The sequence below is a fragment of the Haliotis rufescens genome, unplaced genomic scaffold, assembly GCF_023055435.1.
Source record: "Haliotis rufescens isolate VD_foot unplaced genomic scaffold, xgHalRufe1.0.p SCAF_13, whole genome shotgun sequence".
NCBI classification, from domain to species: Eukaryota; Metazoa; Mollusca; class Gastropoda; order Lepetellida; family Haliotidae; genus Haliotis; species Haliotis rufescens.
Window position 1 is genome coordinate 39,537,638 of NW_025963813.1, and position 21,061 is coordinate 39,558,698.

General features: G+C 39.7%; 2 protein-coding genes across 2 annotated transcripts; both read left to right on the forward strand.

Annotated features, from left to right (window-relative positions):
* The first annotated feature begins 216 nt into the window (after nucleotides 1–216).
* LOC125371634 (heparanase-like) lies at nucleotides 217–7,786 on the forward strand. Its single transcript, XM_048394570.1, has 10 exons — nucleotides 217–446; nucleotides 1,443–1,573; nucleotides 1,945–2,118; nucleotides 3,075–3,234; nucleotides 3,670–3,720; nucleotides 4,877–5,074; nucleotides 5,472–5,583; nucleotides 6,184–6,293; nucleotides 6,965–7,108; nucleotides 7,558–7,786. The coding sequence occupies exons 1-10, from the start codon at nucleotides 232–234 to the stop codon at nucleotides 7,736–7,738; spliced, it is 1,476 nt and encodes a 491-aa protein (XP_048250527.1). The 5' UTR covers nucleotides 217–231; the 3' UTR covers nucleotides 7,739–7,786.
* Nucleotides 7,787–12,676: 4,890 nt separating this feature from the next.
* Nucleotides 12,677–20,536, forward strand: LOC125378664 (heparanase-like). The gene is made up of 10 exons (XM_048394574.1): nucleotides 12,677–12,909; nucleotides 13,945–14,075; nucleotides 14,631–14,804; nucleotides 15,759–15,915; nucleotides 16,280–16,330; nucleotides 17,737–17,934; nucleotides 18,324–18,435; nucleotides 18,844–18,953; nucleotides 19,735–19,878; nucleotides 20,324–20,536. Exons 1-10 carry the CDS (start codon nucleotides 12,695–12,697, stop codon nucleotides 20,502–20,504), a joined length of 1,473 nt encoding a protein of 490 aa, XP_048250531.1. The 5' UTR covers nucleotides 12,677–12,694; the 3' UTR covers nucleotides 20,505–20,536.
* Nucleotides 20,537–21,061: the final 525 nt, after the last annotated feature.

Here is a 21,061-nt window from a genome sequence, read left to right on the forward strand (position 1 = left end):
GAGAATCAGATGATGGGTCATGTGCTGCACAGGAATATAACTGCAACGGAGATACCGAAACAGGCACACACGAACCCGATCATGACATGAAAGCATGAAAGTTGCTGAATACTCGTGTCAAAATTTCGTTATCTGTTGTCACGGCTTGGCAACACCTGGTCTCTTCCAACACCACAGCTGACCTCCACACGTTGAGTAGTATTTAGCTTTGAAACAGTGATAAGCGACATTATGCTTCTACATTGGGTGACAGTCAGAATGTTCCGAGATGTAACCATCTTGTGGTTGTTAGGGTTGGCTTGGATACAACCGTTCAGTGTGTCCATGCACACAGAACATATCACGGTAAAAGTCGACCACGTCTTACAGGAAATTGATGATATGTTTGTTGGTGTCACCATTGACAGCAGTCAACTGAAATCCAATCTGACGACTCCAAATATCAGGTATACATCATAACATTTGTATAACTATGTGATTTGTTTGCAACGTAAATTGTTTTTTTCGGATAAGTGAAAAAAATCCTTGTCGGGAAACGAATAGATCAAATATATGTATTTTCAGAGTCAGCAGATTTTGGTAAGTTGTTTTTTTGTTTAACGCCGCACTCAGTAATATTCCAGCTGTATGACGGCGGTATGTAAATAATCGAGTCTGGACCAGACAATCCAGTGATTAATATCATGAGCATCGATCCACGCAATTGGGATTGATGACATGCTTCAACCAAGTCAGCGAACCTTACCACCCGATCCCGTTAGCCGCCTTTTACGACAAGCATAGTCAGAATGAGTTGCTGAAGACCTATTCTACCCCAGAATCTTCACCGGTCCAGAGTCAGCAGAATCCGTCAACTAATTTTTCGTGAATTCAGTTTTGTCACTGATTTATGTTATGTCTAGCTTATCCGTGACAACTTAATGATTGACAGAAATCAATTCCAATTATCACCTCTATCTTCACTGAAGACTTCGCTTACTTACAGTCTGTCGTCTCATAAGCGTGTCAGAAACATATGATTGTGGTTTCGTTTCCCAGATTCGCCAAGATATCGTTGCTGGGTTTGTTAGCATCATACCCCTGTTCGCTTATTTCACCAAAGTGGTCAACTTGCATGACCTCGGGCTTTCCTCGCACATCAAGCTGACAGGCCGTATTACCACCTGAATGCTCTTTAAAGTGGCGTTGAGCGCGACTCCTTCAACACATACTATCGCTTCAAGCGAATGGTAATGTAATGTAACGAGACGACATAAGAAATGGGGGACATGAAGCCGAATACGTCATGGGCATTATCAAGGGAGAATGCATTTTCAGCTTCTAGTTTCATATCCAAGATGTTACGGGTGGTATTATCTGCTAGATGAATAAAGTTTATTGAAGATGGTTATAGCAGTCTCATATATGAATGTAAGAATATATAAAAGAACCTTTTATAACAGGTTGCCCAAACTGGTGACTCTTGGAAAAGCCTTAGCGCCAGGGTATGTGCGAGTTGGAGGAACATCAGGGGATCGCTTGGTGTTTGACCCGAATTACCACATAGACCCTTCGCAGCAGTTTCATCTCCAAGGTGATAGCAGTATATTATACGATTTTTATATCTCCCTTGGTGTAATTGTCACCAAACGGTAAACCTAATTAAAAAGACCTGGCTAAACAATACAAAACATTCCACGTCTAAAAATAATTTATTCTTTTGGAATAACCTTTTTGGTATGATCACTCTCAGAAATTTCAGCTGCACATTGTTTCTGTTCTACTGATTGCCCAAGAAGAGTTCTTTGAGAAGTACCGGTTATATCGTACCTGTAGGGGTAAATGTTTTGGTTATTTGTTTCATGGTACAGTTATACATTTATTATTACAGTTATACATATATTATTGTGGAAAGTAAACATATTAAAACTGAACCAAAACCGACAAATTGAAACGTATTTTCAGCTAACACCTGGGATGCACTCAACGCGTTTGTTCACAATACGGGGCTGAAACTGGTGATTGGCCTCAACCTGCTGCTGCGTGATGGAACAAAGTGGAACCCATCAGATGCTAAGCAGTTGCTAAAATATTCCTCTGACAAAGGGTATCCATTTGCAGGGATTGAACTGGGAAATGGTAAGTTTGAAGGCATGTAGACGTCGCATCAACCAGACATAGACGACATATCTTTGGGCATTTTGGGTAGAAGAGGTCCCAACAATCTGTACTTGTGTTGATGAGACGATATATGGCCATGCTGGATAATTTGGATCAATGCGTGTCTTCACACCCTACCTCAATTGGATGTGGCTCATAATATCAATTATTACCTAACGGATCATAATTAGCCGAGTTAATAAATATCGTATGTGCACTAGTTCAAATATCACTTCTCGCACACCAGTGTATTGTTTCCGTCATCTAAAAGGCATTGTTGACGTCATTAGAATCTCATTGTGACGTAAGGTGGGATTAACGTCACACTAGAAATGACAACATAGCCGAAAATGGCTGACACATGTTGGTGTGATAGGACAGCAGTTGTGATCAGTGTACTTGTCTAAAGAGGAGCCCAAAAGGATAAAGAAATAGTGGGTAATAAATTTAAATTATTACACTCATATGTGTCATACTGACTTTACGAAACTCGTGTAAGAATTCATGTATTACCCTCGCTCTTGCTCGGAAATTCGTGATTCGAATTCGTGAAATCAGTATGACGCAAATGTTCGTATAATAATCTGTATTTATTAGTTTCCATAATCCAGATGTCATTATATCCAGCCCACGGTCACATAACAAACAAGACATATAAATATGGCATTATATGCTTCGTACGTTGACCGTCATTGGACTCACAAAACTATGGTGTCATACCTCTTTATACATGAATAATTATATGGTACTTTTGCGATCTGTATATGCAGTATGAGGTATATACATTACTTCAGAAAAAAATAACCCGTTTTTACATTCATTATGTTTTTCTTCATATGTGAAACATTTACCGAGCTTGATTCTCATGTTTATGTAGATATTTTTTGTTATCATACATGCCATATGTATTATCATTTTACGTATGTTTCATGAAGAACCGAACTTGTATTACCGACATCGGAATACTACTGTCAGTGACGCTCAGCTGGGGCGCGACTTCATGGAACTAAAACAAGTTCTGCAAGGAACGGTCTATAAATCCAGTCTCATCATTGGACCTGATATCGCCGATTATAACGACACGTTTATAAAAAAGTATGGATAATAAACATCGTTTACCCTATGTAGCAGGGAAAAAATAAGCTGTCTGGATTTTCTGATTGAAATTGAACGGAATCTCTGCTTACTTTGTGCTGCTGTTATTATTTCAAAATCTTAAACGAAGCATCGATTCCAGAACTAAAAAGGGGCATGGGTGGCCCAGTCGCCTAAGACGCCACGATTTGTTGTACAGTGTGGTTTCATGTAAAATTATGATGTTCAAATTCCGGCTTCCTGTATAATTATGATGTTAAAATCCCATGTTCGCCTTGATTATCTTTCAAGTTCTGAAAGCACCACACTTTTTCTCGAAGGATTCATCTGAGTCACTTCAGTCCAAGAAGCTGACATGGTAATGCACAAGTGATGCCCTGGTTCATTATAGTTATCTTCGATGAACATTTGTCCAATGTGACTTTGCATTTCCAGCTTCCTGTCTCACGGTGGAGCTAGTGTCATAAACGTCTTGACCTTCCATCAGTGAGTACCTTCCCTCAAGGCATGGGCTACCATACAGTTTTCATACCACGTGGAACACTTAAGGGTCGTTGATTACAGTCTAAAGAGTCTTCAAAAACACCGACACGTTGAACTATTAGGTAGAAGTAGCAATAGGATAGTAGCTGCTGTGGGGGTTTATGCAGAATTAGTTAAATAGATAACTGTTCACTGTGTTGAGCTTCGAGGTCAACCATTTGTTCTTGACCATTGTCAGAAAATACTGCAATTACTACTATTTTGACCTCAGATTTTCCCAGCAAAATTCGTTCACTAGACAAGCTGGATTGTCTGAAAAATGATGTAAATACTTTTTGGGGCTCTGTTTTAAAATAAAAGCAACACATCCCTTTTCCTAATCATAAGAAATCTCTGCTAAATGCAGAGTCCGTTTCATTTACGATTGCTAGTATATCTTACTATATCTTTGAAATCTTCGAAGTATGAGCAAGCCTAGATGTACCTCAGATGTTGTGAAATGTAGACAGCAAATGACATCAAACATTTGTCGTACAGAAAACAAATCTTTGAAATCTTCGTAGAAAGTGGCTGCACGACTGTACATCTAACGATGTGAAATATATAGACAGCAAATGCTTTAATATTGCTCGAAGGTAATCGGTTAGTTGGCCATAAGTGATGGACAACATATAATCGATGTACAAGAAGCATAGGTTTTTAACTTCTTGGCTAAACTGCCTATGTTGTGATGTTGATTATCTGAATAAGGTAACAGATCAGCATAGAAAAGGGCGCAGTTGATATACATGCGGTTGCCTACTTTTTCACATAGATGCTATCTATGCTATCCAGCATGTCAAATATTGTTTCTTCGGTAAATTCTAGATGACACGTGCTTTAACTTGTGACAAATTGTCTTGAACCGTTGAAGGTAGAGATGTATATATAACTATATATGTGGTCACCACATTTAGAGACAAAATGCACATGGGTCAAGAAATGATTTTTTTCTTTGCGTTTGTCGTTTCCAATTCCACATTAATTACTTTCATTTCATTAGAAATAATATCAAATAAGTGGACCAAATACTGAAACGAACACTTTGTATAGCTGGATGTCATCCTTTTTTGTACACGTGGCTTTAAAAATCCCTGTACAAATAGCTTACTCTTTTCAGATATTACTTTAATGGACGCACCGCCAAGCTGGAAGACTTTTCTAAGTATTCTATAATGAATCGCCTTACATCTACCCTGCACTCAGTGATGAATACAGTCCGAAGTCATCATGGTCTGGTGGCGTGGCTAGGGGAGACATCGTCCGGTTATGGGGGTGGCACTCCTGGCATTGCTGACAGATATGTGGCCGGCAACCTGTGAGGATGTCTACGTTACAGTGTCCAAATGAATTTGTGCTAAAGTTGAAAGTGTTCTGAATAAGTTTCTTTACTTTAAATACAACATAACAATTTCAGCCAGAGCATCAACTGGGATGCCAGCATGCGTTGATGTAAATGCAAGTTGCCTCTTCGTGCTGGTTAGAGGGTGATGATTGCTGTTTATGGTCAATTGAAGCTGGTTAAAACTAGAAACAATTGTTATTCCTTTCGCTCTGAAAATGTCTAATGTTGAAGCTCGTGTGTCCTGAAATATGATCTTCAGTACAATGGGACCAGTGAAAAATTTGCCTTTTTTGTTTTGTCTTGAAACAAGTTGAGCATTGAGAACTGCTCAGATAATTCATTAATATCATCTGTCATATCGCAATTTCAGGTGGCTTGATAAACTTGGTGTATCAGCAAAATATGGCCTAAAAGGGGTTATGCGTCAGGAAATCTTTGGTGGAAATTATGCACTCATTGACGACAACGGTGATCCTAATCCTGTGCGTGAACGTCTGTCATCTCAATTTTTTAACAATGTCATTTTGTCGAATGTCTGTTTGATCTTAGATATTGTCTCTGTGTTCATGCATATATTCATTGTCTGTTGTCTGTTTTCAAATGTGACCCAATAGACTGAGGCCCAGCATTTTGCTGTACAGAGTTGTGTTCCTTAGGCTTACCAGAAACCATTGATCGTAGATTCGAAGCCTTGGTTCACCCTGATTACGTTACTAGATTTGTGAGCACGATGCCCGTGCTCATGTGTTTCACCAAAGTTGACCTGCATCATTTTATATTTTCAACCAAATCAATATTATTGACATATCGTATGTGTACGTAGCGTTAAACTGAACTCATTCATACATGTATTTTCCTTTGTGGGAATTCCAAGTCATTATAAGTCACCTGTTCCACCTGCACTGCATATTAGGTGGCCAGGCTCAGTAACTTGTCTTATACAAACTCCCATTTCGACTATCCTACCATCAACCATCAGTTTGCACATCCAGACACATTTTACTGCTTACACTGGCACAAAATAACATGAACACCAACAGTGTCTTTCTCATATGGACACACATCACAACGTCTTTTGGCAGGACTACTGGTTGACGCTTCTTTACAAAAGACTTGTTGGCAACAAAGTATTTGATGTTCCGTCTTCATCTAACAACCTCCGACTGTATGCCCACTGTACAAAGCTGAACAAGTGAGTGGTTTCAGCATGTTTAATTCACAACCTGTCTGTACAAACATATACGTTGTCCAGCTTGCAGACTATGGACAAATACGAAGTGTAGACCTTTGATAGAGGTGGCAGGAACATACCGTCCCTTTTAAAGGACATCACATTAGAAATCGTCTAACAACCAGAATTAATACAAAGCCAATGTAACTACAACAATTGTATGTAAACAAATCCCACACGTTTAAAACTTTAATGTGCAGAATACTGTAATGATCTATATTGGTATAATAATGTGTTTATTTGACAACCCTGTCCCCGACAGGTTAGCTCAATATGGTAACGGTGAGTGTGAACAGAGCAAATGAAAAGTGACAAGATGCGACGTTACATCAACCATTACCAAACATTGAAATGTCATGGTTAAAGCGTTCGCTCGTCACGCCAAAGACCCTGGTTCGATTACCCGTATGGCTTAAATGTGTGAAGTCCATTTCTGCTATCCACCACCGTCCTATTGATGGAATATTGCTAAAAGAGGTGTAAACTCATACTCACTCACTCACTTCTTCAATGACAAGCATGCTTTTAATGAAATACGGCGACTATTCGTGTCAAATCAAATGGCTAGATTTCGAGTGATTTTTCTCTTGCATTCACTTTTACTGTTATCATTTCTTTTGTTTATGTTCCAGCGTGTACCATTACACGCCTGGCAGTATCACTGTGTATGGTCTTAACTTGCATGGAGACCACGTAACCCTAACCATATCAGAGGCGCACGGCAAAAACGTGGACATATTCTGGCTGACTCCTGAGGGAGGAGACTTGAAGTCAAAGTTTGTATATAATATGTTTCCTCTCAACCATTCAGTATAAGGATTTTGTCTTTGGTTCTTCAAGTTTCACAAGGTCATAGGTCAGTTCTTATATAACTGGTTCCTTGGCATTGTCGTCAAATGCAGCGGATAATGGTGAGACATATGTTGTCTCTGAAGCAGCAGATATAACAGAAGAGGGTAAGCATTTGATGATTTTGCTGCATTCAATCTGAACCAGACACGCGAACGGTATATGAGCAATGGTCCGAAATGACAGGTGGAAAACACACCTTTGCAAACACGACTAACTCCTAATCTATACTAAGTAACTTAAGACGAACTTGAACTTACAAACTTGTGCACATATTCAATAGTGGCAGTACAAGTTAGACAACGGTTGTTAGGTCAACGGGTGGTCAATACTTAACCTTCATACCAAAATAAACTTTGCCACATCTTTTTTTCAGAAAAGTAGAGGTCAATGGCAAAACACTGGAACTTGTCAACAACCAAATACCACACATTATGCCAAAATCTTTGGGAACTGGGACGATTGTAGTACCTCCGCACTCCTTTGGGTTCATCGTCATTCAAGACGCCAACATAGCGGCATGCAAATCACAAAGCCATGGCCCCATTATCGGATAATTGAACAAGTGTCCTGTAAGGATAAAAGCAGTAATAAATTGTTCACCATACGTTATGTTTGTTGCTTATAAATTGATAGTTAGTGTACCTGAACCTTCTGTTGGACGTGCGTTGACATACAATGGACAATGAAATATGAAAAACAAACACTCTGAAAACATTTAACTGATATTTAGACAAACAGCGTGTTTCAAAAATGGTTTGCGTGATGCAAATAACCAAGAGGAATATGTTAAGACGTTCTGTTAACCCACATCTTCAGAATGCCATTCGACAGAAAACACACTTGCGTGACACACCAGGATCTTTTATCTGACGAACGAACTGACCTACCAAGAATCATCGGTGCGTAACTAGGATTTTAAAACACATGCTCAATAGGCGAGTCTCGATGCACCTACTGTACACATCGAAGTTAGAACAGCCCACAATGGGGAATCAGAATACCAGTCATGGCCAGAATCCCAAGTACATCATGTGTTTAATTTAAGAAGCACTATCAAAAGATGACATCGAGTGATGATACGAGGTATTCGTGAAAAGGTGAGCGTGTCCTGCCCTATCAGAGTCAAGCACATGTGAAGGCAAGGGTTGCGTGTAAATACAAAAGACAAAATAATTTCCATAACCATTAGAAATCAGCTATTAGCAGAGTTCATTATACGTTCCCGACAAAATCATGAACATATGTTTATGAAATAAAAAATGAAATATCAAATGGTGGTTATACCAAGTATTCACGAAACAGTCATCGTATCCTGTGCAACATGTCGCACTATCACAAACACGTGCAAAGGCAAGTAAATTGTTCTCCAGAAAGGCATTGGAACATACGGTACAAGTCAAATAGGGTAATTGCATCAGTCATCATGCCTCACATTTGGACATATCTTCATGTCCTATCCTCTGTCTATAGATGTTAATGACATGGAAATCCATGGGAAATGTGGGAGGAAAGCCAAAAGTGATGCAGGTGTCAGACTTTTACCACTTGGGTGAAACCCACGAGCACGGGTGCTGACAAACCTAGAGACATAATCTGCGCGAACCGGGATTCGAACTCACAATTTCAGGCGTGTCCAAGGGACACAACTCTTTCTCAGCGAATCGCGGCGCCTCAGACGACTGGGCCACCTTTGCCCCCTACAATCGTGATGAACTTGACATGACACCACTTGTCTTGCAATACCAGAAACGTTTGCACGTGTCAGTAGTTCAGTCAGTGTCACTGTCTCACCACTTGGACAAAAATGAATTAAAATGGAACAAATACATTATTACACTTGTCAGTTGTGAAAAGTACAACACGAAAGGATATATGTGCTGTATAACCATAATTCTTGTTAACATGTGCCACAGTTGCTTACAATATGATCGTTTTCGAGGTGTTTCCACCCTTTTAAAAACTTTCTAAATAACCATATGTATTACTTGCGACATTTTGATTCACCAATTAAAACACACACCTTACATCATTCTATTGTTTAAACGCGCCTTTTTTTCCGGAATGGACAGTTAGTTGTCAATTACTCATTATTTTGAACAAACATTTCAAACAGTAAATCTACGCTTCGAATACACGGGACTATTATATTTTTTGACACTCGAATGAAATTTCAAATTTTGTTGGAAAGAATGTTGCCAGAGGGGCTCGAACCCACATCGTATCATATGATGACGTGTTATATGCGACGGCGACATATGACGGCGAATTGTGAATTAAATACTGAATGGTTTCAAATATGTGTGTAAGCCTTAAAATGTGAGGTGAGGTAATATGTGGGCTAAAGGTCTTTCGCCTGTGTGTGTGTGTGTGTGTGTGTGTATGTGCGTGTGTGCGTGTGCGTGCGTGCGTGTGTGTTGTGTATGATGGTTTTATTGACACGAGTATGCGTGAAGAGTCTACTTTCTCGTGGTTTGGAATCCACGAATCACCCAAGTTATGATATTTGGTGTTGTGGCCGTGGTTTCACTAAATTATTAAGTATCTACATGCTATGTCAGTTTCATCAGATATTTGCTGTGTTAAATAGCGGTGTTACTCCTCACTCAGCAGCTCACACGCTACTTGCAATATCTTATACTGTGTGGGGCGATGGCCTAAATCTATGTTGATTAAAGAGAAGAAGGGTGATGATGTTGATGAGGAGGGTGAAGATGATGATGATGATGACGAGGATGAGGATTAGGATGATGATGATGATGGTGATGAGAAGGGTGATGATGATGAGGAGGAATGGATGATGATGAGGAGGGTGATGATGATGAGAAGGAGGGTGATGATGATGACGAGGAGGATGACGAGGAGGATGAGAAGGGTGATGATAATGAGGAGGAATGGATGATGATGAGGAGGGTGATGATGATGATGAGAAGGAGGGTGATGATGATGATAAGGAGGAGGAGGGTGATGATGATGATGGTGATGATGATGTTGATGATGATGATGACGAGGAGGAGGAGGAGGAAGAGGATGATGATGAAGAGAAGGGTGATGATGAGGAGGAGGAAAGGATGATGATGAGGAGGGTGATGATGATGAGGAGGAGGAGTAGGAAGAGGATGATGAGGAGGAAGAGGATGAAGATGAGGTGGAAGAGGAGGGGATGATGGTGATGATGAGGAGGAAGAGGAGGGTGATGATGATGATGATGAGGAGGAGGAGGAGGAGGAGGAGGGTGATGATGATGATGAGGAGGAGGAGGGGGAGAGCTTGATGATGATGATGAAGAGGAGGGTGATGATGATGAGGTAATCGAACCCCGGACCTTCCGCTCACCGGGCGGATGCTCTACCATAAGACCACGGAGACCATCAAGATTGTTTGATATAAAAAATATGATTTATTTGTAATATATTGCAATATAACTTAACTGAAACAATACTAGATGTCTATAATATTACGAATAACTGGTACAAGAACAGATAAATCTAACCTAATGAATAAAATCTAATGTTCTTACCATTCCGTATTTCCGCTGTCGTTGTTTCCTCCCTGGACGCTGGCCTCGCCACACATGTACTCAATGCAATACAACATAGAATCACAACGTAGTTGACGGGTTTCATGTTGCAAGTGTGTTACAGATCACTCTGTCCGCACCAGCGTCGGGAGTTGCAAATGGCGTCAGGCAGACGAATTGGTATATTATACATTGAGAGCCTCCGAAGCAAAGCAATTCAATTTATACAGCTGCACAAATGGCTGGATAACGTGGACATACTGATCAGTGCCCTGAACACCTGGTCATTGTTAGTGCTCAAACATTTTTGAGAGTTTGCCTATGCATTTGTCGCCCCATTATTTGCATGATAGTCCACGAGCGTGACTGCCACTTGGCGTTTTGATACGCATGGTAGTAGAAAAGGAACAAAATTGGTCCATATCTGATATAAAGCGCATGATATGTGTGCCTTAGCATTGAGAGCCCCAGTACATTCATAACTATTTGCATGAATCGTTACATGTCTCGACAACGCTGAGTGGCAGGAAGGAAACATTCTTGCTTACAAGTCTTATTTATAGTAAGATCGTGATACAGGCGTTTGTATCATACCAGGAAGTAAAACGTTGACAGTATTGGTTGATACAACAAGCACTGACAAAATTCATAGGAGGCTACGTGAAACCTCAGTTTGTATTTGCCAAGGATAGTTGCCTGAATGGAAACCCAGGGCCCACACAGTTACAATCGATCTTAGGCGGCTACTGTTGACTTTATAATCACCATACAATTGTCCTATTTCACTTGCACAAACCGATCTAAGCTAAGATTGCAATCTTCAACGGTGGATGTACGAATATCTTAAACTCGACTCCTGTGTGCAGTTGTCTGCAAACGGGCATAGCTTGCTGCGCATACAATAAGTGGAACCGGTAATGACACACAACATGTACCTCCCAACATCGCACCTTGCGCAGTTTTAAGAAAGGTCCCAATTATTTAAAGGAAACGATTACTAGAATGATGGCATACATTCTTGTCGGCATTAATAATGTCGTGATTTAGGAATTATTTCCGATTGCAACTTGATAATTACCTACTCGTGTTTTTTATTAAAAGTATTGAAATACGAATAAATACATTATTCAGTGACACAATTGTTATGAAATAAAAATAAATAATAACGAAAATATTTCCGAATAACATAACACGTTAATACATGATCGTCATCTATTTGGGGGAGCTTTTCGTAAAACCCCTAAATATATCCTTCATGTTTTCGGTTCGTTGTCATAACAAAGGATCTTATGAGTACTTTAGAGTTGCTATATATATATATATGTATATATATATATGAATATGTGTATATATATATATATATATATATATATATATATCAAAGCTACAGTTGCACGATCAAATCAATTTTTTGCAACAAAATTCCATCAGATATTTCATCAATGAAAGCATTTTCCTTTTTGCGACAAAATTCCACAACCCCTACATCCCCACCCACACATCCACTCCGTCCCACACTCTCAGCCCTACCAGAATATCGGTCCCTTATTCACTTTGTGCAATTTAATCTGGTTCACAGTTGTCTTAAGTGTATCATCACCATTTAACGACAAGGCATGCATCTGTTTATCTCCTAAATGTTAAAAGGCACGAGTTGAACTTTAACGTTATGTAATGAGTTACCTTTTTAAAATCGTGACAGATTAGTGTTTACGAAAGCCAAACATGATGTGTCACAAGCCAATCCTTGAAGCTGAAGGGCAGAGAAGCAGATGATGAGTCATGTGCTGCACAGGAATATAACTGCAACGTAGTGCCGAAATAGGCACACACGAACCTGATCATGACATGAAAGCATGAAAGTTGCTGAATACTCGTGTCAAAATTTCGTTATCTGTTGTCACGGCTTGGCAACACCTGGTCTCTTCCAACACCGCAGCTGACCTCTACACGTTAAGTAGTATTTAGCTTCGAAACAGTGATAAGCAATATTATGCTTCTACATGGAGTGACAGTCAGAATGTTCCGAGATGTAACCATTCTGTGGTTGTTAGGATTGGCTTGGATACAACCGTTCACTGTGTCCATGCACACAGAACATATCACGGTAAAGGTCGACCACGTCCTACAGGAAATTGATGATATGTTTGTTGGTGTCACCATGGGAAGCGGTCAAATGAAATCCAATCTGACGACCCCAAATATCAGGTATACATCATAACATTTGTATAACTATGTGATTTGTTTGCAACGAAAATTGATTTTTTCGGATTAGTGAAACACATCCTTGTCGGGAAACGAATAGACCAAATATGTGTATTTTCAGAGTCAGCAGATTTTGGTTGGTTGGTTTGTTGTTTAACGCCGCACTCAGTAATATTCCAGCTATATGACGGCGGTCTGTAAATAATCCAGTCTGGACCAGACAATCCAGTGATTAATATCATGAGCATCGATCCACACAATTGGGATTGATGACATGCTTCACCCAAGTCGGCGAGCCTTACCACCCGTTCCCGTTAGCCGCCTTTTACGATAAGCTTAGTCACGTTTTAAGGCAAGCATGAGTTGCTGAAGACCTATTCTACCCCGGAATCTTCATGGGTCAAGAGTCAGCAGAAGCCGTCAACTAATGTTTCGTGAATTCAGTTTTGTCACTGATGTATGTTGTGTCTAGCTTATCCATGACAACCGAATGATTGACAGAAATCACTTACAATTATCAGCTCTACCTTCACTGAAGACTTCGCTTACTTACAGTCTGTCGTCTTTGAACCGTGTCAGAAACATATGATTATGGTTTTGGTTCCCAGATTGGCCAAGATAATGTTGCCGGGTTTGTTAGCATAATACCCATGATCGCTGATTTCACTAAAGTGGTCAACTTTTAAACCATGCATGACCTCAGGTTTTCCTCGCAAGCTGACAGATCGTATTACCACCTGAATGCTCTTCAAAGTGGTGTAAACGCGACTCCTTCAATCACATACTATCGCTTCAAGCCAATGGTAATGCAATGTAACGTGACGAGATAGGAAAGTGGGGGACACAAAGCCGAAAAAGGCAAGGGCATTATCAAGGGAATGATGATATTACACACTGGATAATGCATCTTCAGCTTCTAGTTCCATATCCAAGATGTTACGGGTGGTATTATCTGCTAGATGAATAGAGTTTGTGGAAGATGCTTATAGCAGTCTCATATATGAATGTAAGTATATATAAAAGAACCTTTTATAACAGGTCGCCCAAACTGGTGACTCTTGGAAAAGCCTTAGCGCCAGGGTATATGCGAGTTGGAGGAACATCAGGGGATCGCTTGGTGTTTGATCCGAATCGCGACCTAGACACTTCACAGCAGTATCATCTCCAAGGTGACAGCAGTATATTATACGATTCTTATATCTCCCTTGGTGTATTTGTCACCAGAAGGAAAACCTAAATAAAAAGACCTGGTTAAACAATACAAAACATTCCATGTCTAATTTTTTTTAATTCTTTTGAAATAACCTTTTTGGTATGATCACTGTTTCTGTTCTACTGATTGCCCAAGAAGAGTTCTTTGGGTAGTACCGGTTATATCGTACCTGTAGGGGTAAATGATTTGGTTATTTGTTTCATGGTACAGTTATACATTATTCACCCATGCCCCTTGAATCGCGTAACCCCATCTGCCGGGCATTACTACTGACGCTCACATGTGTGTAAAGAACCTTACTTCTTTCTGAGATTCGTTAGTCCCAGACATTCCGTAATCCGAGCGATTAACGGGGAAAGGTACCTTCATACACGGGTTGCCACTGAGTCTAATGAACCAATGTCTGACGGATTTCTATATTTACAAACCTTCGTCCATAAGTAGCTATTCAATATGTTTACTAAGCATATAGAAACTGAACCAAAACCGATCAATTGAAACATATTTTCAGCTGACACCTGGGATGCATTCAACGCGTTTATTCACAATACGGGGCTGAAACTGGTGATTGGCCTCAACCTGCTGCTGCGTGATGGAACAAAGTGGAACCCATCAGATGCTAAGCAGTTGCTAAAATATTCCTCTGACAAAGGGTATCCTCTTGCAGGAATTGAACTGGGAAATGGTAAGTTTGAAAGCATGTAGACGTCGCATCAACCAGAAATAGATGACATATCTTTGGGCATTCTGAGTAGAAGACGTCCAAACAATCTGCACTTGTGTTTATGAGGCGATCTATGGCCATGCTGGACAATTTTGATCAATGCGTGTCTTCACACCCTACCTCCATGGGATGTGGCTCATAATATCAATTATTACATACAGGATCATAAATAACCGAGTTAATAAAAATCGTATGTGCACTAGTTCAAAAACCACTTCTCGCACACCAGTGTATTGTTTCCGTCATCCAAAAGGCATTGTTGACGTCATTCGAATCTCATTGTGACGTAAGGTGGTATTAACGTCACACCAGAAATGACAACATAGCCGAAAATGGCTGACACATGTTGGTGTTCTAGAACAGCAGTGGTGATTAGTGCGTTTGTCTAAAGAGGAGCCCAAAAGGATAAAGAAATAGTGGGTAATAAATATAAATTATTACACTCATATGTGTCATACTGACTATACGAAACACGTGTAAGAATTCATGTATTACCCTCGCTCTCGCTTGGAAATTCGTGATTCGAATTCGTGAAATCAGTATGACGCAAATGTTCGTATAATAATCTCTATTTATTAGTTTCCATAATCCAGATGTCATTGTATCCAGCCCACGGTTACATAACAAACAAGACATATAATTACGGCATTATATGTTTCGTACGTTGACCGTCACTGGACTCATAAAACTATGGTGTCATTCCTCTTAATACATGAATAACTATAAGGTATTTTTGCGATCTGTATATGCAGTATGAGGTATACGTGACTTTAGAAAAAAATAATCCATTCTTACATTCATTATGTTTTTATTCATATGTGAAACATTTACCGAACTTGATACTCGTGTGTATGTAGATATTTGTTTGTTATGATGCTTGACATATGTCTATCATTTTACGTATGTTTCATGAAGAACCGAACTTGTATTACCGACGTAATGCTACTATCAGTGAGGCTCAGCTGGGTCGCGACTTCATGGAACTGAAGCAAGTTCTGCAAGAAACGGTCTATAAATCCAGTCTCATCATTGGACCTGATACCGCCGGTTATAAAGACACGTTCATTAAAAAGTATGCATAATAAACATGGTATACCCCATGCAGCAGGGAAAGAATAAGTTGTCTGGATTTTCTAATTGAAATTGAAAATCTTAAAGGAAGCATCGATTCCAGAACCTAAAAGGGGCATGGGTGGCCCAGTCGCCGAAGTCGCCACGATATTGTGTACAGTGTGGCTTCCTGTATAGTTATGATGTTCAAATTCCATATTCGCCTTGATTATCTTTCAAGTTTTGAAAGCAGCATACCTTTTTCTTGAAGGATTCATCTGAGTCACTTCAGTCCAAGAAGCTGACATGGTAATGCACAAGTGATGCCCTGGTTCATTATAGTTACCTTCGATGAACATTTGTCCAATGTGACTTTGCATTTCCAGCTTCCTGTCTCACGGTGGAGCTAGTGTCATAAACGTCTTGACCTTCCATCAGTGAGTACCTTCCTTCAAGGCATGGGCTACCATACAGTTTTTATGCCACGTGTTACACAAAAGGGTCGTTGATAACAGTCTAAAGAGTCTTCAAAAACACCGACACGTTGAAATATTAGGTAGAAGTAGCAAAAGGAGCGTAGTGACTGTACACCATGTGGGTGCATATGCCGAATTATATTTAATAGATAACTGTTCACTGTGTTGATTTTCGAGGTCAACCATTTGTTCTTGACCATTGTCAGAAAATACTGCAATTACTACTATTTTGACCTCAGATTTTCCCAGCAAAATTCGTTCACTGGACAGGCTGGATTGTCTGAAAAATAATGTAAATACTTTTTGGGGCTCTGTTCTAAAATAAAAGCAAAACATCCCGTTTCCTAATCATAAGAAATCTCTGTTAATGCAGAGTCCGTCTCATTTACGTTTGCTACTATATCAAAAGCATGTGTTTAGAAATCACTGCCAAACAGTAATGTGAGCATATCCTGCCCCATTGATGGCACCTGTCACAACCACATGCAGAGGCAAACCAATGTTCATGTTCTTTACCATATGGTACAACTCAATGCAGGTAATTGTATCAGCCATTATTTTGGTCACTTTCCATCACATTTGAATTCCACATGTTTGCCATAAACCTTTACGAAATGTTTACTGAAGCCTTTAATATGTAACCCTTATTAAAGTCTTTAAAATCTTCGAAGTATGAGCATGCCTGGCTGTACCTCAGATGTTGTGTAATGAAGACAGCAAATGGCATCAAACATTTGTCGCATGGAAAACAAATCTTTGAAATCTTTGTAGAAAGTTGCTGCATGACTGTATATCTAAAGATATGAAGTATATAGACAGCAAATGCTTTAATATTGCACGAAGGTAATCGGTAAGTTGGCCATAAGTGATGGACAACATATAATCGATGTACAAGAAGCATAAGTTTTTAACTTCTTGGTTTAATTGTCTATGTTGTGATGTTGATGATCTGAATAAGGTAACAGATCAGCATAGAAAAGAGCGCAGTTGATATACATGCGGTTGCCTACTTTTTCACATAGATGCTATCTATGCTATCCAGCATGTCAAATATTGTTTCTTCGGTAAATTCTAGATGACACGTGCTTTAACTTGTGACAAATTGTCTTGAACTGTTGAAGGTAGAGATGTATATATAACTATATATGTGGTCACCACATTTAGAGACAAAATGCACATGGGTCAAGAAATGATTTTTTTCTTTGCGTTTGTCGTTTCCAATTCCACATTAATTACTTTCATTTCATTAGAAATAATATCAAATAAGTGGACCAAATACTGAAACGAACACTTTGTATAGCTGGATGTCATCCTTTTTTGTACACGTGGCTTTAAAAATCCCTGTACAAATAGCTTACTCTTTTCAGATATTACTTTAATGGACGCACCGCCAAGCTGGAAGACTTTTCTAAGTATTCTATAATGAATCGCCTTACATCTACCCTGCACTCAGTGATGAATACAGTCCGAAGTCATCATGGTCTGGTGGCGTGGCTAGGGGAGACATCGTCCGGTTATGGGGGTGGCACTCCTGGCATTGCTGACAGATATGTGGCAGGCAACCTGTGAGGATGTCTACGTTTCAGTGTCCAAATGAATTTGTGCTAAAGTTGAAAGTGTTCTGAATAAGTTTTTTTACTTTAAATACAACATAACAATTTCAGCCAGAGCATCAACTGGGAATGCCAGCATGCGTTGATATAAATGCAAGTTGCTTCTTCGTGTTGGTTAGAGGGTGATGATTGCTGTTTATGGTCAATTGAAACTGGTTAAAACTAGAAACAATTGTAATTCCTTTCGCTCTGAAAATGTCTAATGTTGATGCTCGTGTGTCCTTAAAAATGATCTTTAGATCAATGGGACCAGTGCCTTTTTTGTTTTGCCTTGAAACAAGTTGAGCAATGAGAACGGCTCATGTAATTCATTAATATCATCTGTCATATCGCAATTTCAGGTGGCTTGATAAACTTGGTGTATCAGCAAAATATGGCCTAAAAGGGGTTATGCGTCAGGAAATCTTTGGTGGAAATTATGCACTCATCGACGACAACGGTGATCCTAATCCTGTGCGTGAACGTCTGTCATCTCAAATTTTTAACAATGTCATTTTGTTGAATGTCTGTTTGATCTTAGATATTGCCTCTGTGTTCATGCATATATTCATTGTCTTTTGTCTGTTTTCAAATGTGACTCAATCGACTGAGGCCCAGCATTTTGCTGTACAGAGAGTTGTGTCCCTTAGGCTTACCAGAAACCATTGATCCTGTCATTATAAATCACCCGTTCCGCCTGCATTGCATATTAGGTGCCCAGGCTCAGTAACTTGTCTTATACAAATTCCCATTCCGACTATCCTACCATCAACCATCAGTTTGCACGTCCAGACACATTTTACTGCTTACACCGGCACAAAATAACATGAACACCAACAGTGTCTTTCTCATATGGACACACATCACAACGTCTTTTGGCAGGACTACTGGTTGACGCTTCTTTACAAGAGACTTGTTGGCAACAAAGTATTTGATGTTCCATCCACATCTTCCGACCTCCGACTGTATGCCCACTGTACAAAGCTGAACAAGTGAGTTGTTTCAGCATGTTGAATTCACAACCTGTCTGTACACACATACGTTGTCCACTTTGCAGACTACAAAGTGTAGACCTCGGACAGAGGTGGGAGTCGAACATACCGTCCCTTTTAAAGGACATCACATGAGAAATTGTCTAACAACCAGAATTAATACAATATCAATGTTACCAGAACAATTTTATGTAAACAAATCCAACACGTTTAAAACTTTAATGTGCAGAATACTGTGAGCATGTCACTGAACAGTAATGCTGTCAGTAGAGATGCACATGACGTAACGATCTGAATGTTCCGTACATTTATCCATTGACTTATGTAATGGCTATTTCACTTCAAGTTCGCAAGTTATAATGATCTATATTGGTATAATAATGTGTTTATTTGACCACCCTGTCCCCGACAGGTTAGCTCAATATGGTAACGGTGAGTGTGAACAGAGCAAAGGCAAAGTGACAAGATGCGACGTTACATCAACCATTACCAAACATTGAAACGTCATGGTTAAAGCGTTCGCTCGTCACGCCAAAGACCCGGGTTCGATTACCCGTATGGCTTAAATGTGTGAAGTCCATTTCTGCTATCCACCACCGTCCTATTGATGGAATATTGCTAAAAGGGGTGTAAACCTATACTCACTCACTCACTTCTTCAATGACAAGTATGATTTTAATGAAATACGGCGACTAGTCGTGTCAAATGAAATAGCTAGATTTCGAGTGATTTTTCTCTGCATTCGCTTTTAATGTTATCACATCATCTGTTTATGTTCCAGCGTGTACCACTACAAGCCTGGCAGTATCACTGTGTATGGTCTCAACTTGCATGGAGACCACGTAACCCTAGCCATATCAGAGGCGCACGGCAAAAACGTGGACATATTCTGGCTGACTCCTGAGGGAGGAGACTTGAAGTCAAAGTTTGTATATAATATGTTTCCTCTCAACCATTCAGTATAAGGATTTTGTCTTTCGTTCAAGTTTCACAAGGTCATAGGTCAGTTCTTATGTAACTGGTTTTTTGGCATAGTTGTCAAATGCTGCTGATAATAGTGAGACATTTGTCGTCTCTGAAGCAGCAGATATAACAGAAGATGGTGAGCATTGGATGATTTGCTGCATTCAATCTGAACCAGACACACGAACGGTGTATAACATGAGTAATGGTCCGAAATGTCGGGTGGAAAACGCACCTTGGCAAACACGACTAACTCCAGGACTATATTCAGTAACTGAAGACGAACTTACAAACTTGTACACATATACAATAGTGACAGTAAAGGTGAGACAACGGTTGTTAGGTCAACGGGTCATCAATACTTTACCTGCATACCAAAATAACCTTCACCACATCTTTTGTTTCAGAAAAGTAGAGGTCAATGGCAAAACATTGGAACTTGTGAACAACCAAATACCGCACATTATGCCAAAATCTTTGGGAACTGGGACGATTGTAGTACCTCCACGCTCCTTTGGGTTCATTGTCATTCCCGACGCCAACATAGCGGCATGCAAATCACAAAGCCATGGTCCCATTATCGGATAATTGAACAAGTATCCTGTTAAGATAAAAGCAGTAATAAATTGTTCACCAAAACGTTATGTTTGTGGCTTTTAAATTGATAGTGAGTGTACCTGGACCTTCTGTTGGACGTGCGTTGACATACACTAGACATTAACATCTGAAAACAACCACTCTAAACACAATTAACTGATATTTAGACATACAGAGTGTTTTAAAAATGGTTTGCGTGTTACAAATAACCAAGAGGAATATGTTAAGACGTTCTGATCAGAGTTATCCCGCATCTTCAGAATGCAATTCGACAGAAAACACACTTGGGTGACACACCAGTTTCTTATAACTGACAAACGAACTGACATACCAAGAATCATCGGGGCGTAACTAGGCTTTTAACACACATGTACAATACGCGAATCTTGATTCACTAATTGTACACATCAAATTTAGAACAGCCCACAACGTTGAATCAGAATATCAGTGATGACCAGAATCCCAACTACATCATGTGTTTAAGAAGCACTATCAAAAGATGACATCAAGTGATGATACCAGGTATTCGCGGAAAGGTGAGCGTGTCC

What these genes read in the sequence shown, in the direction of transcription:
- LOC125378664 (XM_048394574.1), top strand. Translation starts at nt 12,695, where the DNA reads ATGCTTCTACATGGAGTGACAGTCAGAATGTTCCGAGATGTAACCATT. An exon ending in AGGAATTGAACTGGGAAATG is followed by an intron (nt 14,805 to 15,758) that starts GTAAGTTTGAAA and finishes TGTTTCATGAAG; the next exon opens with AACCGAACTTGTATTACCGA. An exon ending in AAAGACACGTTCATTAAAAA is followed by an intron (nt 15,916 to 16,279) that starts GTATGCATAATA and finishes TTGCATTTCCAG; the next exon opens with CTTCCTGTCTCACGGTGGAG.
- LOC125371634 (XM_048394570.1), top strand. Translation starts at nt 232, where the DNA reads ATGCTTCTACATTGGGTGACAGTCAGAATGTTCCGAGATGTAACCATC. An exon ending in AGATATGTGGCCGGCAACCT is followed by an intron (nt 5,075 to 5,471) that starts GTGAGGATGTCT and finishes TCGCAATTTCAG; the next exon opens with GTGGCTTGATAAACTTGGTG. An exon ending in GGAGGAGACTTGAAGTCAAA is followed by an intron (nt 7,109 to 7,557) that starts GTTTGTATATAA and finishes TCTTTTTTTCAG; the next exon opens with AAAAGTAGAGGTCAATGGCA.